The sequence below is a fragment of the Dendropsophus ebraccatus genome, chromosome 12, assembly GCF_027789765.1.
Source record: "Dendropsophus ebraccatus isolate aDenEbr1 chromosome 12, aDenEbr1.pat, whole genome shotgun sequence".
NCBI lineage: Eukaryota > Metazoa > Chordata > Amphibia > Anura > Hylidae > Dendropsophus > Dendropsophus ebraccatus.
This window is the reverse complement of record NC_091465.1, coordinates 76,150,268-76,166,642: the sequence shown is the minus strand read 5'-3', so window position 1 is coordinate 76,166,642 and position 16,375 is coordinate 76,150,268. Positions and strand designations below refer to the sequence as shown.

Below are 16,375 nucleotides of genomic sequence, written 5' to 3'. Positions count from 1 at the left end.
CTTGATCTATATCGTCCGATACTATACACGGTTGTATCCATGTTTTTCAGGACTCTTTAGGGCTGCATCCAGCTTCTTCAGCCACTTGTATTCAAATGTAGAATGATTGGACTCGAGTATGCTTTCGATGCGCTGATGTGTAGTCACAGCCATAAACTTACTGGCATCTGTACTAAAATATATGACCTGTGCTAACTTCTAATATGCTCAGTACTATATAGATCACAGGTGTCAATCTTGCGGCCCTCCAACTGCTGCAAAACTACAACAACCGGAGGGCCGCAACTGTGATCTAGACCAGATGCGATGAGAGCCACAAGCGTTTACCAATGAGCCTTAGTATACTGACCAAACTCATCCGCCGAGAAGTGCCTGGTCCAGAACGATTTGCCATTCGTAAGCGTCATCTCGTATTCTAACTGCAGACCGTCCCCCTATAGAGAGCGACAGGGTCAGAGACGAGAGTCAGGTGATGTTAACCCCTTGCTTCACCCCTGTATATGGCTGTGGCTTTCCTCACCCCACACTTGCTCAGCGCTATGTACCACCATCGTTCACGGACCGATCGGAAGCTTCTTCCACTGTTGCAGCTTAGGTAGCTCTGTCCGGCTTCCTTTATCACCTGTGAGTAAGAAGCCTGAGATCAGAAGACATGCCGCTGCTAATGGAGGTAAGTCCTCCTGGACCATTGTATAAAAGTTCTTCACCTAAATCTAAATGGCAAGGGTTAACCTCTTAAAGGGGTACTCCGGAGGAAAAAAAATGTTTTCAAATCAACTGGGGTCATATAGTTATACAGATTTGTAAATGACTTATTTTTCTAAAACTTCCAGTACTTCTCAATTGCTGTATGTTCTGCAGGAAGTGATGTTTTATTTTAAGTCTGACACAGAGCTCTCTGCTGCCACCTCTGTCCTTCTCAGCAACTGTCCAAAGCAGTAGCAAATCCACATAGCAAACCTCTCCTACTCTGGACAGTTCCTGACATGGACAGAGGTGGCAGCAGAGAGCACTGTGTCAGACTGGAAAGAATACACCACTACTGTAGGACATACAGCAGCTGATAAGTACTGGAAGTTTTTTTTAAAAGAAGTAATTTACAAATCTATATAACTTGCTGGTACTAGTTGATATGAATTTCTTTTTTCTCTGTAGTACCCCTTTATCATTATATTATTTAAAGTGACTGACAGTCTGGTTGCTATTTTTATTCACTGACAGCAATCAGCAATTTAAGAAATTGCAAGGAATTAAAACACAGTGTAATAGAAAAGTTAAGGTTGCAGAAAACTAGAAGCCCCCTTTAAGAGCTAGGCTATCTCTGAAGTGAGGAAGCTAGAAGGGACACTAGGTCTTACTGCCATATAACATATAGATGGAGAACCCATTTGTATGATATGTGGTGGTGGTGCTCACCTGACATCCGGACCAGACGTACTGTGTGGTCAGGTTGATGACTTGGTTGTTCTCCGGTCGGATGACGGACTCTTTCATCAGACAGTCCTGAATGGGAGAGGCCCAGTCATCACTACAGCTTTCAATCAACAGATTTACCCCGAGACACATCCCAGGTCCAACTGACCTTGTTCCCCTTCTTGTACACGGCCGGCCATTGAGATGGGTCATCGAAATACAGCAGGATGTTCTGGCAGCATTTAGCCTGTGGAGAGGGAGAGATTCACTTTCTGGTAAAGCCAGAAAGGTACATTCATCATTCACCTGCTGGTTCTTTTACCCCTGGGCCTAGGAGTGAGCAGGGCTGCAAGCTGCAGGAACAGGGAGAGATGAGTATCTGCAGATTCTGGTCTGGGGTCTGAATTAGTTTAGTGGGATTAGTATGGGGTTTGTTTTATAAGTATTCACAGAGCCGGGATGGGAAACCTTTGGGCCCTATTCCACCGGACCATTATCGTTCGCATAATCGTTAACGATTAACGATCTCAAACGACCGCTATTGCGAAAGACCTGAAAACGTTCACTCATTTTCATGGAACGATAATCGTTACTTATGATCGTATTTGCGATAGTTTTTCCTTCGCCATTGCGTTCGTATCTACTGCGAACGACCGAACGACGTCTTATTCAATGCGAACGTTTTGCGAACGAGCAACGAAAAAAATAGGTCCAGGTCTAATAAAGCGATCAACGATTTCTCAGTCGGTCGTTAATCATTAACTGCATTTCAACCGAACGATTATCGTCTAGATTCGAACGATTTAACGATAATCTGACTGATAATCGTCCGATGGAATAGGGCCCTTAGGCCCTCCAGCTGTTGCAAAACTATTCACCTTAGTTTTAGCTGTCCGGGCATGATGGGAATTGTAGTTTTGCAACAGCTGGAGGGCTAAAGGTTCCCCTTCCCCGGTTTAGTCTGTGGTTTATTTTGGATAAGGGGTCTGGAATCTCTACTGTGTTTCATTAGTGGTCTGGTCTGGGGTTGGGGTTTGGTCTACTGTCTGTGTTAGTTAAGAGGTCTGAGTCTGTATTAGTTGTCTGGTCTTTTATCCTCTCCTTCCCCAGTCCTTGCAAAAAAAAATGAGTCTGGCAAGACTTCTCCTTTAAGGGGCCTGGAGTCTCTACTAATTTAGGGGGTCTGGTCTAGCCTAATTTCTAATTTCTCTCCATCTTCTTCATGTCATGACATGTATGAGTATGACAAAATCCAAGCACTGACAACTCCAAGCTCCTGTAAAGCTGCAGCATGTTGGGTGATTAATTCCATTAACGCAAACACTATCTAGGAAGAAAGATTCGTCCAGGAACATTTGGAGACCCCTCCAATTATCATGGTCACTCACCTCCGGATACTTAAATTTGAATTCAAGACGTCCAAAATCCGACAGGAAACAGAATCGTGTGAGGAAGACCCAGTCCTTGAAGAGAAAAGGCATATACATTGTTATACATTGACAGCTACCATTGTTTATCTCCTTCTGTACCAGTTGTATGAGAGGAATATTGGCCAAACAGGGTGATATCACACTGTAATATCGGCTGTCAGTTGCACATCTCCCTGTGTCATGGGAGATGTGTGGCTGACGGCCGGTAGCAGGAAGGGGCCACAAAAACAATTCAGCAATCGATCCTGCAGCCCAGCTACATGACTTATCATACCCTGTGAAGGTCCTGTAAACCTGTATATATAATATATATATATATATATATATATATATATATATATATATATAATATTTATATAAAGGGAAATAATATAATAATAAATATAATAATAAAATAAAAATATAATAATAATATACTAAATATACTAAAAATACAATTAAAATAGAAAAATAATTAAGAAAAAGAATGTTTCAGTATCTGGCTCTAATCAGTAAAAAAATGAAGGTGACACATTTACTTAAAAGGGGTACTCCGGCGAAAAGCTTTTTCCCAGTAATTGAAACACATTACAAAGCTATATAACTTTGTAATATGCTTCAAAGACCTAACTGCTCCCCTTCCCTACCTTTTTCCCCCTTAACCCCCCCCCCCCCATCAAGAGGGAGGTGGGTCTAAGCCCTGTTAGGCCAGCCTCTCTCTATCAGATGACTCAGGTTGCTAAGCTCTGATTGCCTGAACAAGCTGTAAGCCATCTAACAGTTTTACAGAGTCAGTTAGACATCACAGGAGACAAAGTGCATTATGGGAAACCCCAAACCAGGAAGCTGTGCCTATGCAGGTGATGTCATTGTCACAAAATGGCTTCCACAGAACAGCCTGGGGTCAACAGTCATTAGGTAAGAATGAGTTTACTTTACTTCCTTGTGGGGGGTTGAGGAGGGAAAAGATAGGGAAGGGGGGCAGATAGGTTATTGAAGCATATTACAAAGTTATATAACTTTGTAATGTGTTTCAATTACTGGAAAAAAGCTTTTCGCTGGAGTACCCCCTTTAAGCAATGCTCCTGCAAAGGCCATACAACAAATAAATTGTGCCTCCTGCTGCAACCCTTAAAGGGGTTTTAAGCAATTGTAGTAAAATGTTTCAGAGGGTGTAATCTTTTAAACTCGGTGAAAAATTACATCATATAACAATCATATGTAAACCAGTCAAAGTAATAGTTTAATATAGAGTATTGTAAAGTCCAACAAGGGTTGCAATGGTACAGGTACATAAGAAAACAATAGCAATAAAAGTAATATAAAAAGTTTAAAGAGTTTAATTTTTTATTTTTCTGTGGGCTCTTTATTCTTAGAATTGTGGGGGTCCCTGCAGTATGGCCCACACCAAATATACATGCTATCACTTTAAGTAATAGGAAAAACCTAATAAATGGATTCCTATACTACACATGGTATGGGGTCTACTACAATACTATAACTATTAATATATAAGCCACTAATGTTACCCTTAGGCCTGCTATTTATACAGAACACCATGATAGAAGTTGTAGTTGTTCGGTTATGGAGCCACTGGTTGGGAGACATTGCTCTAGGCCGGTGAATCCAACTCCGTCCTCTACCAGAGGGAGGGGAAGGTGCGACAAACATGCTTTTAGACCCAGGGTATTTAGATACTTTTTAGAGCAATAATATTATTCTTTGCCCCAAGTACGAAAAGCTTGGATACAATTGTGATACCGCCCCAATATCACTTATGGTTTTGGAGTCCATAAGGATGTAATGTTTCCATGTCGGCACACTTTCGGCCATGTACGGTTTGCTTATCTCGATAAATAAGAAGCAAACAACATGGATCCAGAACATTTAATATTCACTTCACATTTCTCCGGCATGCTGTTCCGGAAGCCAGACGAGGCGAGGCATTCAACATGCCTGCGAGAAGTCCTTCTCCACCTCCTATCTAGCTTCCTCTGTTCCAAGTTCTCGTCTCTTAATCCTGCCCCGAGGACTCTGCCTCACCTTCTTTAGCCAACTGCACTAAGCAGAACACGAGTAAGGCGCCCCGTTTCTGATATTTGGGAGACGACCACTACCTAAACAACGGTTGCTAGGAAACTAGTTCAGGCTCGGTGGTTTCCGTGACAACGATGATGTATGACTGGGAAAGATCCCAAAAAGAATAGTGGGAAAAAAAATTAGAAAAGGTTGAAAGAGAATGCGGGCCGCAGAGCATTCTTCTGTATAACAGTGGACATGTCCCGATGTGACCATGACTGAACAGGCATGATGGTTTACGTAGGTTTTTTTTTTTTTTCATTATCGTATCACACAATGAAGAAAGCGGCTCCGGCCTGTGGCTGGAAAGATCACCCGGCCGGCAGAGACCGTCCGTTCTGTGACCCGGCCGGGGTCACGGAACGGCCGGTCTCTTACCCCGTGTGAACATAGCCTTACCCCTATGTGGAGGCCAAAAAAAGTACAAATGTGTGTGATCTGGATGTAGAAACAAGAGGTAACCATAGCTTGAACCCTTTTACTCTTCCAATCGATTAGAAATAGACTATAAAACCCTTGCACCTATTTGACCAACTTTGGCTCGCTATTGTTGCCCATTGGGTAGAAGTGCCAATGCAGGTGTGGTTGCCTCCATGGATTCTATTGCAGCTGGTTCTCTGGTAAATTTAGTCTGGTCTGGTGGGCCCTAATGTAAAAGGTGGTATGGTCAAGTGCCGATTCCGCTACCTTTTTTGCCAATGTTGCTGTGTCCATGTTGCAACCAGCAGAGGAGAGGCAAAGGCACCTCACATGAGTCATTTACACGTTCCATGCTTGCCCCGTATTTATGGATGATGTGCTACGGACCAGACTTCGGAACTACCGATATCATCGTGAATGATGATATCGGGAGTTCTGAAATCCGATCTGTAGCACATAATCCATATATACGGACCGTGCACGGAATTTGTAAATGACCACTTATTTGCTAGGATGTACAGGTCCGTATTCTTTGTGAACTTTCCCCTAATCTCATATACTTAGGGCCATATTACATGAAACGATAATCCGCCGAATCGCCCCGATTCAGCCAATTATCACTCTGTGTAAAAGAGACAACGATCAGCCAATGAAACGATCATCAGCTGGCCCATGTAATAGGACCCTTAATCTTTTAGGTATAAAAGTATTAAGAATATGACCTTGTGTATCTCTGATATGTCTGTGACAAATGTCTACACTGTAATATCCTTTTCAGTCTATGCCTCCCCTTCTGTTGTCTATGTTGGTTACACTATTCATTTATTGTATATTTGACATAATATAGTATATAAATCCGCAGCTTCTCCTGGCAAACAATAGCTTGACCGCTGTGCCGCTATGAATCATGGGAAACCTGTGATATAGATAGGAGTACAAAGGACGTAGCTTAATTTGGTGCAAGGACAAAGAAAAACATATATATATATATATATATATATATATATATATAGTCTGTGAAGACGGAGCCTCAGACGTGAGGGGTGTTCTTTGTGTATGCTATGAAGGTACCTGTGGTTACTGGCATAGAGGTGGAGATCGTGACGGCTGCTAATGTCATCTATTAACCTGTAGGATAGCTGCCATTAAGGTGCCTGTCATTAGAGAAGGTATATAAGAGTGTATTACCTGAAGATGGATATGGACAGCAAGGTAATGGTTATGTTACCCTACTGACCAGGACAGGGGCGACATAGCTATGTTTATGGTTACAGAAAGTCATGGACACAGGTAGCTTTATATATCTATCAAATGATCTGTCTCCTATCTATCTATCTATCTGCCATTCTTCACCATCACATGTAAGAGCAGGAGGTCCTGAAGAGCAGGAAACTCTCCAGCCATGGCTCCCTCGAGGTTTCCTCCACAGGGGGTTTTTCCTCACCTGAGTGCTGGAGGATGACTCTTTGTGAGTCGGGGGCTACCATTTTCAGTATCATGTGATTTTAAATAAAATTGTGACCATTTGACACCTGATTACAATGTGTTGTGTCTTTATTCTTCATTCTTTTTTTTTTCAATAATTTTGCTTGGCTGTTGGGGGTCCATCACATATTGCCATGTAATAAAGCCGGAAATCTACCTACCAAGGAAATACCTCCATCTTCGGCAGGGCACTGCCTAATACCTCTCTATGAGCTCACCATCAAAACTGGAAATTTAGGGATAGGATGGAAGAATAGAGGCCATTCACTATACCAGTGCCCAGCTGTTTAGGACACATCACACCTTTACCTGTATGCATGCATGCTATATTGTATTGGTGCAACCTCCATGCTGTTTGTCACACAACTTTCCCAGAAGCCTGAAAAGTAATTTTATTTTTCCCAGAAGCCTAAGGCCGGCTCTGAAAATAATTCATGGATCATCGACATATAATAGTAAGTTCATAGCCAAAGTAAGGTCCAATGTCACTATGACCTATCACATACCTTTATCAGGTACAGTCTGTACAGTAATATCCAAAAAGTGTTTGTTTTTTATTAGTTTTTTGAACTTTTTGTTTCTATACTGGATCTTTTTTTTTTCTTTTTTAACTACCAGAGTGAATTTATTCTGTTTTAACTGTGACCCGCTAGGCTTCATTGTTCCACATTGTGCATTTATTTCCTAGTTATAAAAGATAAAGTAATGGAACAGGGAAGTAATACATTGCTTCCAGCATTTAGTGTGCCCTTGGAAATAGGAATTAAAATACATTTATGCCTTCTTGCTCTTAGGGTACTTGGCATACAATTGTGTTCGCCTGTTAAAAATTTATACAGACTAAAACCTGCGAGTGAGAGTGCTTTGCTTTTTTTTATTTCTGCATGTTTAATTTCCCTTTTTTTTACTCTTAGCAAGTCCTTTATTGCATCTGAATGGACTCTGGGAGACAATACATTTATATTTTATACACCATTCATGCTATTGCACTTGGATACAATATACCAGTTCTAGGCTCAGCAGGAAAAAAAAACAGTTAAAGGAACAGAAAACCTAAAAAAAAAACCTTACCTCTCTCCTGCAATCTATTGTTCTCTACCAGCTATTTTATACCATCTAGGAGAAGCTGAATGATGTATTCAATGATGAAACATGAAATACAAAGTAAAAAAAAAATCCCTGCCCTCACAATCACTACTCAATCAGATTAATGCGTGTACTTTCTTAAAGGGGTAGTTAAAAAAATCTAAAATCTTCTAGTACTTATTAGCTGCTGTAAGTCCCACAGGAAGTGGTATTTTTTTCCAGTCTGGAGAGCAGGAGAGTTTTTCTATGGAAGTTTGCTTCTGCTCTGGTCAGTTCCTGTCATGGACAGAGGAGGCAGCAGAGAGCCCTGTGTCAGGCTGGAGAGAATACGCCACTTCCTGCAGGACATACAGCACCTGGTAAGTACAGGAAGACAAGATTTTTTAATAAAGGTAATTTACAAATCTCTGGCACTTTCTGGCGCCAGTTGATATGAAAGAATTTTTTCTTTGGTGAACTACCCCTTTAAGGTCCCATACACCTCCGATACCTGTCAGCTGAATGCTATTTTTCCTTACTGTCCCATAATATGTACACTCGGCTTTGTTGACCATGCACATGTTTTTAATAGGGAAAAGGAATAAGCCGCTGCCAGACACCTAGGCACCTCTGGTGGTGGCCTATCTGTAGAAAGGGTGAAAGGATCAGGCAAGAAATGTTGGATCTCAGCAAGTTCTGAAATTTCCCCAGCTCTAAGAGACACCAGGCAGTGATATCCGATAGACACCGGGCGCATCTCTGCTCATTTCTCATCGTTGGGATATCCGATAGACACCGGGCGCATCTCTGCTCATTTCTCATCGTTGGGGTCGGCATCTGAAGGGGGGTATGTATTGGGCACTCTATTAAGGGATAGGGTGGGTTTGGCCCTGGTCTCCAAGATGACAGGTTCCCTTTAAAAAACAATAATGTTGGATCCTTTTCCCTGTGATATTATCTGTTAGGGATGGACAGGAGGCCCCCATGCTGTACATATAAGTGTTGGCTGAGCCTGATGACATTAACAGCTTGGCTGGCTTTTCCCAAATTTTTATGGGAATTTACAAAGCCTAATGAAGGGCCAAACTGGGAGGAGTATGACACAAGGATTAATGGAAGACTAAGCATGGTTCATGCAGCATCCCACACCAGTCCAACACTAGGAATAAAATAGGATAATCCTTTAATAGTCCCACCATGGGGAAATTTAGTTTGTTAGGGTGGGTTTAGACTGAGGAATTCTCGCGGAAAATGTCCGCAGAATTCCGTCAGCTGTCCGCCCGCCTGGGCACGTGCTTTTCCGCTGGCTCCATAGACACCATTCTATGGGCCGGCGTATTCCGCGATCCGCTGAAAGAAGTGACATGTCACTTCTTTCAGCGTATAGCGGAATACGCCGGCCCATAGAATGGTGTCTATGGGGCCGGCGGAAAGGCGCCCAGATGTGCGGGCGGACAGCTGACGGAATTCAGCGGACATTTTCCGCGAAAATTCCTCAGTCTGAACCCACCCAAAGAGAAGAAAAGGTAAAAAAGATACAATAAAAACATTAGACTATTTTAGTTCTTTTTGTGGAGTGATCTCTGCATGGGGCGGTGTTGGTTGTACAGCCTAACCGCAGCAGGAAGGAGTTCCGATATCGCTCCTTCTCGCACTTTGGGTGAATTAATCGGTCACTGATAGTACTGCCCAGTGCTATCACGGTCTTGTGCATAGGATGGGAGTCATTCTCCAGTATGGAGCTGACCACTGACAAAATCCTTCGCTCCCCACCACCTGCACTGGTTCCAGGGGGCTTCCAAGGACAAAGCTGGCCCTACTGATCAGCTTGTCCAGTTTGTTCCTATCGCTGGTTGATATGCCGCTCCCCCAGCAGGCCACTACGAAGAAGATGGCTGATGCCACTACAGAGTTAAAAAAGGCCCTCAGCCTCCTGAGCAGGTAGAGCCTGCTGTGGCCCTTTCTGTACACTGTGTCCATGTGATCAGCCCAGTCCAGCTTATTATTGAGGACCACTGTTTATACACTTTCCTTGAGTGTCCCTTTAATCAATGTAACATTACACCTTCTTGCCTACAGTATAATCTCTCCCACACAGTGATAGGGAAATAGGGTTAGCTGAATTCCCAGCTAGGGTGTACATAGGAACAGGGAGTCCGTTATAGGATGTCACCCACATTCCTATGGAGCGATGGAAAGAGCTGAGTACAGTGCTCTTCCTGCCTACTCAGCTCTTTCCATCGCTCCAAAGGAATGAATAGAGCCGTATGACACATGCCGTACCCATGGCTCTATTCATAATACAGAGGCCGAAGGGGGGGGGGGGGTGCAGGGCGGGTTATGGGGGTGGTGTTACATAATAAAGAAGAATCGGCGGGGGGTACAGAGGTTGGACCTCCTCAAACTCCTACTTTTCCCCTATCCTTTGGATAAGGGAAAAGTTCATTTTACCTGGAATACCCCTTTACCATAACATAATTTTCCAATATATGTTAAAAATAGGATTAATTGTTGGAAACCCCCATGAAGATTTAACTCCTCAGAGAAATGAAGGGTAAGAACTAGAGGGAATGAGTCATCCTAAAATCTAATTTTATGTTAAGTATAATCTTGCTGTCTCCATTCTCACCACTAGGCCATACACTAAGCTAAGACTTCCTGGTGATGATAAGGAGGAGGCTGTGGTAAAGCGATCTATATCCTACTACAAGGAAAGGTGACACTGGCAGTAAACAACAGATGAAGCTTACAGCTCAGCCTCCCCCTCCCTGTGAAACGAGAGATTCAAAAATCACAGTGTGAGCTCAGTAATGTTTCCCATTTATGTTAATGGGACAGGTCTTGTCTATTGTTGTCCATAGGGCTTGCTGTAAAGCAAATCACCAAATGTTGTAAAAACTGGTTCAGACAAGATGGCTTCCCCTACAACAATGTACAAAAAAAAACTAAATTAAAGATTAAAAAAAAAACAGAAACAGATTTGAAAGTTGATTTGCAAGACAAAACAATTATATATATATATATATATATATATATATATATATATATATATATATATAATATACATATATAGATCTCTTTTCTGTTGGTATGTGTACAGATCTGTGGGTGTCAGTGGGTGGTATTGCACTTTTAGTGTCGGATAAGAGTAATAAAACTATGACAGATGAGTTATAAGAGTGTGACTGTGACTGACGGCACACGCAGCTAAAAATGAATCTTCTGATCCCCGCAGTGAATCTTCACAGACCTCTCCAAATCCCCAAGGCTTTAATTGAAAAGCAGCCAAGAAAAAATGATATGCGTGGATAATGTACACAGCAAATGGGAGATGTTCAGTAACAGCCCAAACTGTATGACCTCCATATATACATGTAGCTGTGTGACCGGGGACAAATGATGGAAACAGACGCTATAGATGGATGGGAACACATACGATCGCTGTATATACTACACATAAGCTAATCATCAGGACTCTTCTTGTACTTTTCCTCTGTTCGGTTATGTGCACACTGAGCAATTCTCGAGGAATTGAAGCAGAAAGTTTTCAGGCAGAATTGAAGCAGAATTGAAGCCCCCCATTGACTTATAGGATTCCTCTAGCAGATCTACAGCAGAAAATTCTGCTCCTCCCTGCCTGCCCTTTGGGCGATTGGGGGATACAGATGGCATACACCAAGGAGAAGAAGCGAATCTGTGCCTTCCCTCTGGCATACACCCCGGTTGCAGCATTCGTAATTGTCCCCCATTATGCTTACTTCTCCACGCTCCCGATGCGGCCTCTCCGGTGTCCCCTACTGACTGAAGCTCTGCGACTTCCGAGATTAAGGGTCCTATTACACGAGTCGGGCTGATTGGACTGATTATTGCTCCGTGTAATAGAGACAATGAGCAGCCAAAGACAGCGATCATCGGCTGATCCTTGGTAATAGCAATGCACGGCCGATGGCTAAGGACCCTATTCCACAGTAACGATAATCGGCCGGATCGGCCCCATTTGGCCTGATTCGGCCGATTATCGTTTGGTGAAATAGAGAGAACGATCAGCCGATGATCGTGTCATCGGCTGATCGTTCATTCAGGGCCAGACCTAAAATCATTGTTCCCCCACCGCGCATTGCTACGGTTGAATAGCGGTGCGCAGCGGGCGACCGACAATTTAACAGGCTGCAGCATCATACATTACCTGTCAGGTCTTCTCCGCACTGTCTTTATCCCCGGGTCCCGCGCTCTCTATCTTCAGAATGGCCGGTCAGCTGACGGAGCGCTCAGCCAATCACAGGCCAGGACCGCCGGGATTGGGAAGTTGTGGAGCACAGTAGAGAAGACCAGGAGAGGGAAGAGCTAAGGTAATGTGTTTGGGCAAGGACTGCATGGACATCGCTAATGATGTCCATGCAGCCCTTATTGCCTCATTATTGGGCGGTGCAATGGGTCCAGCAAATGAGCGCCCATCTAGCAGATCAGCCCATTTACTAAAATAGTCGGCCTGTGTAATAGGACCGTAACTCGTCTCGGGACCAACAACCCGCTCAGGCACTGTCATGTCTCTCCTGTCCCGTCTGTCCTGAATGGCGGTCTCCTGACTCTTCATAACAGGTGAGAAAGAAGGGTTGGGTGCCAGCTTACACTTCTGTTCTTAGAGGGATAAGTAGTTGCCAGAGCAGTCTAGCAGCCACTTACCTCTCCCCATAGAAGAAACATTAACAATCGTCCGTATCGAACTTTCACTTGTATAATGAAGTCGGGAGACACAACTGTTGGACAAACAAACTGGGCAGATTAAGAGTTGTAGCGAAACTCTCTATAGTTCAATGCGGGAGTGGTAGCGGCGTGAGATGGATGAATCTATTGAATACATTTGGCTGGATTTCAGCTCTGAGGGCAATTAACGGGCCCAGAGATAAGTGGCTGCTCCGCTCAGGAGGCACATGTAATTGGTGCTTATCATTTACCAGTTCCTTTTGTTACTGTGATTGACAGAATTTGAGCAGAATTTCGGGAGTTTGGTACATGTTTAATGACATCTCCATATTACAAGATTCTTAGAAAAGCAAAGGTTTAGGTGGCAGCCAATTTATTCCATTAAGCTTCTTTTCTCCCCTTTATTCTCATTTTGGTGTCGTTTTCATTGTGACATTGGCGCCCTGGGAATTTCTCTGTAATATTCTGCGTGAATGTAGAAACAACGGATGAATCTAACAAGGAAAGGTTATCCAATTTCAAAGACGGAGTGCAGCCATTCCAATTACATTATAAGCTCTGCCCCATTTCTCCTGGTTCTATATGGGGGTTTTAGTGCATTTATCACAAGTGACATTCAATTGCTGTACGCCAGGCTTTGTGGAATAGTAAAATACTGCGCCGCAAAGCTGCTCCAGATATCTATAAAATGTGACGGAGGATTACCCAGATGAAGACAATGAGAATGAACGGATGGAAGGATGCATGGAGCGGCAAACGGGAAGGAATGAGTCTATGGATCTAACAAGGTTCCTGGTGTGGAGCAGTTGTGATGTGCGGCTACTAGAGGGTGGAGGTCGCTAGCCAAGAGTTATTATGGTCTGGGGTAGGGCTGGGCGATATGGGCCAAAATCAATATCGCGATTAATCGCACATGTAGCCGCGGTAACGATAATTATGACACGCCCCTTTTTGCAAACCACACCCACTTGCTATGAAAAACTGTCAATATCAAAAAAGTAAAAAACTCACTGAGCATGACTATACAGGGGTGGCGGACAGGGGTGTATAACTATACAGGGGTGGCGGACAGGGGTGTATAACTATACAGGGGACGGATAGGGGTGTATGACTATACGGGGGGGGTGGACAGGGGTGTATGACTATACAGGCGGGGGGTGGACAGGGGTGTATGACTATACAGGAGGGATAGGGGTATATGACTATACAGGGGGGATAGGGGTGTATGACTATACAGTGGGGGGGGGATGGGGGTATATGACTATACAGGGGAGGTAGGGGTGTATGACTATACAGGGGGGACGGACAGGGGTGTATGACTATACAGGGGGGATAGGGGTGTACGACTATACAGGCGGGGTGGGCTGACAGGGGTGTATGACTATACAGGCGGGGTGGGCGGACAGGGGTGTATGACTATACAGGCGGGGTGGGCGGGCAGGGGTGTATGACTATACAGGGGGGACGGACAGGGGTGTATGACTATACAGGGGGGGGGGACAGGGGTGTATGACAATACAGGGGGGACGGACAGGGGTGTATGACTATACAGGGGGGGGACAGGGGTGTATGACTATATGGGGGGCGGACAGGGGCGTATGACTATACAGGGGGGGGCAGACAGGGGTGTATGACTATACAGGGGGGGAAAGGGGTGTATGACTATACAGGGGGGGGGACAGGGGTGTATGACTATACAGGGGGGGGGGACAGGGGTGTATGACTATACAGGGGGGACGGACAGGGGTGTATGACTATATGGGGGGCGGACAGGGGCGTATGACTATACAGGGGGGGGCAGACAGGGGTGTATGACTATACAGGGGGGGACAGGGGTGTATGACTATACAGGGGGGGGGACAGGGGTGTATGACTATACAGCGGGGGGGGGGGGACAGGGGTGTATGACTATACAGCGGGGGGGGGGACAGGGGTGTATGACTATACAGAGGGGGGACAGGGGTGTATGACTATACGGGGGGGGCGGACAGGGGTGTATGACTATACGGGGGGGGGGCGGACAGGGGTGTATGACTATACGGGGGGGGCGGACAGGGGTGTATGACTATACGGGGGGGGGCGGACAGGGGTGTATGACTATATGGGGGGCGGACAGGGGCGTATGACTATACAGGGGGGGCGGACAGGGGTGTATGACTATACGGGGGGGGCGGACAGGGGTGTATGACTATACGGGGGGGGGGGCGGACAGGGGTGTATGACTATATGGGGGGCGGACAGGGGCGTATGACTATACAGGGGGGGCGGACAGGGGTGTATGACTATACGGGGGGGGCGGACAGGGGTGTATGACTATATGGGGGGCGGACAGGGGCGTATGACTATACAGGGGGGGGCAGACAGGGGTATATGACTATACAGGGTGGCGGATAGGGGTGTATTACTATACAGGGAAATGTAGTTCCCTAAGTAACAGTACAGGGCTGTAGCATAGGAGGAATGAATGGGCTGCAGCAGGATGTCTCCTATAACTTATCCTGCCTGCTGCAGCCCATTCATTCCTCCTATGCTACACTCCTGTACTGTTACTTAGGGAAGTACAGGACAGCCGCCCCCAAATGCTGCTCCTCCAGCCCTGACACGCCGGCGTCCCTGCACACACAGGAAACATGGGCAGTGTTCGCCGGCCGGGTGTGTGGGGGAGGAGCCTCGGAGGGGAGAGGTGGGGGGCCTCGGACAGGACGGGACCAGTGGGGGGCATCGGACGGGACTGGACCGCTGGGGGTGGGGTGTTATCGGACAGGTGAGGAGCCTCAGACGGGACCGGACGGGTAAGGAGGGCGGGCGCTTGGACGGGACTTGCGGGGGGCGGGGCCTTCTTACACTGCTGCTCCTCCACCACCTCCCGCTCTGATATTAGCGCCCCTGCACATAATGTACAGCGCTAATGCCAGGCGGCGTGCGTGTGTGCGGGGGGCGCTCTCACAGGATGGGCGCAGTGAGGGGGCACTCTGACAGGGAGATAGAAAGCAAAAATACCGCAGATACCGTCCTGGCTAAGTTGAGGTCGGTTAACCGACGCCAGTGACGGTATCGGTATTTTTGCGGTATACCGCCCAGCCCTAGTCTGGGGTGACCAGGAGGTCAGGTAAGTGTAGTCAGCAATCCTGGGTGTCAGTAACAGGTAAGTATGTCAAGGACAGCAGCACATTTTCTGGGTCAGACATAGAAAATATGATTCGGTACAGGAGGCATTAGGACCGAATTACATAGAGAGATAATTAGCCGAATCCGGCTGATTTGACCAATTATCTCTCCGTGTAAGGGTATGTGCACACTGAGGAATTCAGACGGAACCGCGGAATACCCAGCTCGTGTACTGCAGCGGGTGCGCGCGTCTCTGCCCATGTCATAGACTCCATTCTATGCACGGGCGGATTCCTTCCTACGTCCAAAGAATGAACTTGATCATTCTTTGGACAGAGGGTGGAATCTGCCCGTGCATAGAATGGAGTCTATGACACGGGCGGAGACGCGCGCGCCCACCGATATCCGCGTGCGGACGCGAGGGACGGATTACGCAACCGACTTTCCGTCTAAATTACTCAGTGTGCACATACCCTTATACATACTAACGCAAAGGGCCATGAGCCCAAAGGGCCCTGAATCACCCCTGGTAGATCAAGTAAAACGTAACTTTTAATGTGCTAATATATATTTAAAAAATATGAACACCGTGATCTCGTTAAAAACACTCTCCCACAGTACACTGATATTTTGGTATTTTCAGTCCACCGACCAGTGGTACTGTGTACTATAACTGAGTAGCAGCAGACTAC

The 16,375-nt window shown here is 45.6% G+C and overlaps 1 protein-coding gene across 1 annotated transcript in view; it reads right to left on the bottom strand.

Annotated features, from left to right (window-relative positions):
• The window catches only part of TMEM145 (transmembrane protein 145), a 62,118-nt gene that overhangs the window by 16,902 nt on the left and 28,841 nt on the right, over window positions 1-16,375 (bottom strand). Inside the window, exons 2-6 of the mRNA XM_069948079.1 lie at window positions 2,802-2,876; window positions 1,583-1,660; window positions 1,417-1,503; window positions 521-622; window positions 350-434 (exon numbers count right to left, since the gene is read on the bottom strand). Coding sequence (XP_069804180.1) covers window positions 350-434; window positions 521-622; window positions 1,417-1,503; window positions 1,583-1,660; window positions 2,802-2,876 — 427 coding nt within the window. The remainder of the gene's footprint in view (window positions 1-349; window positions 435-520; window positions 623-1,416; window positions 1,504-1,582; window positions 1,661-2,801; window positions 2,877-16,375) is intronic.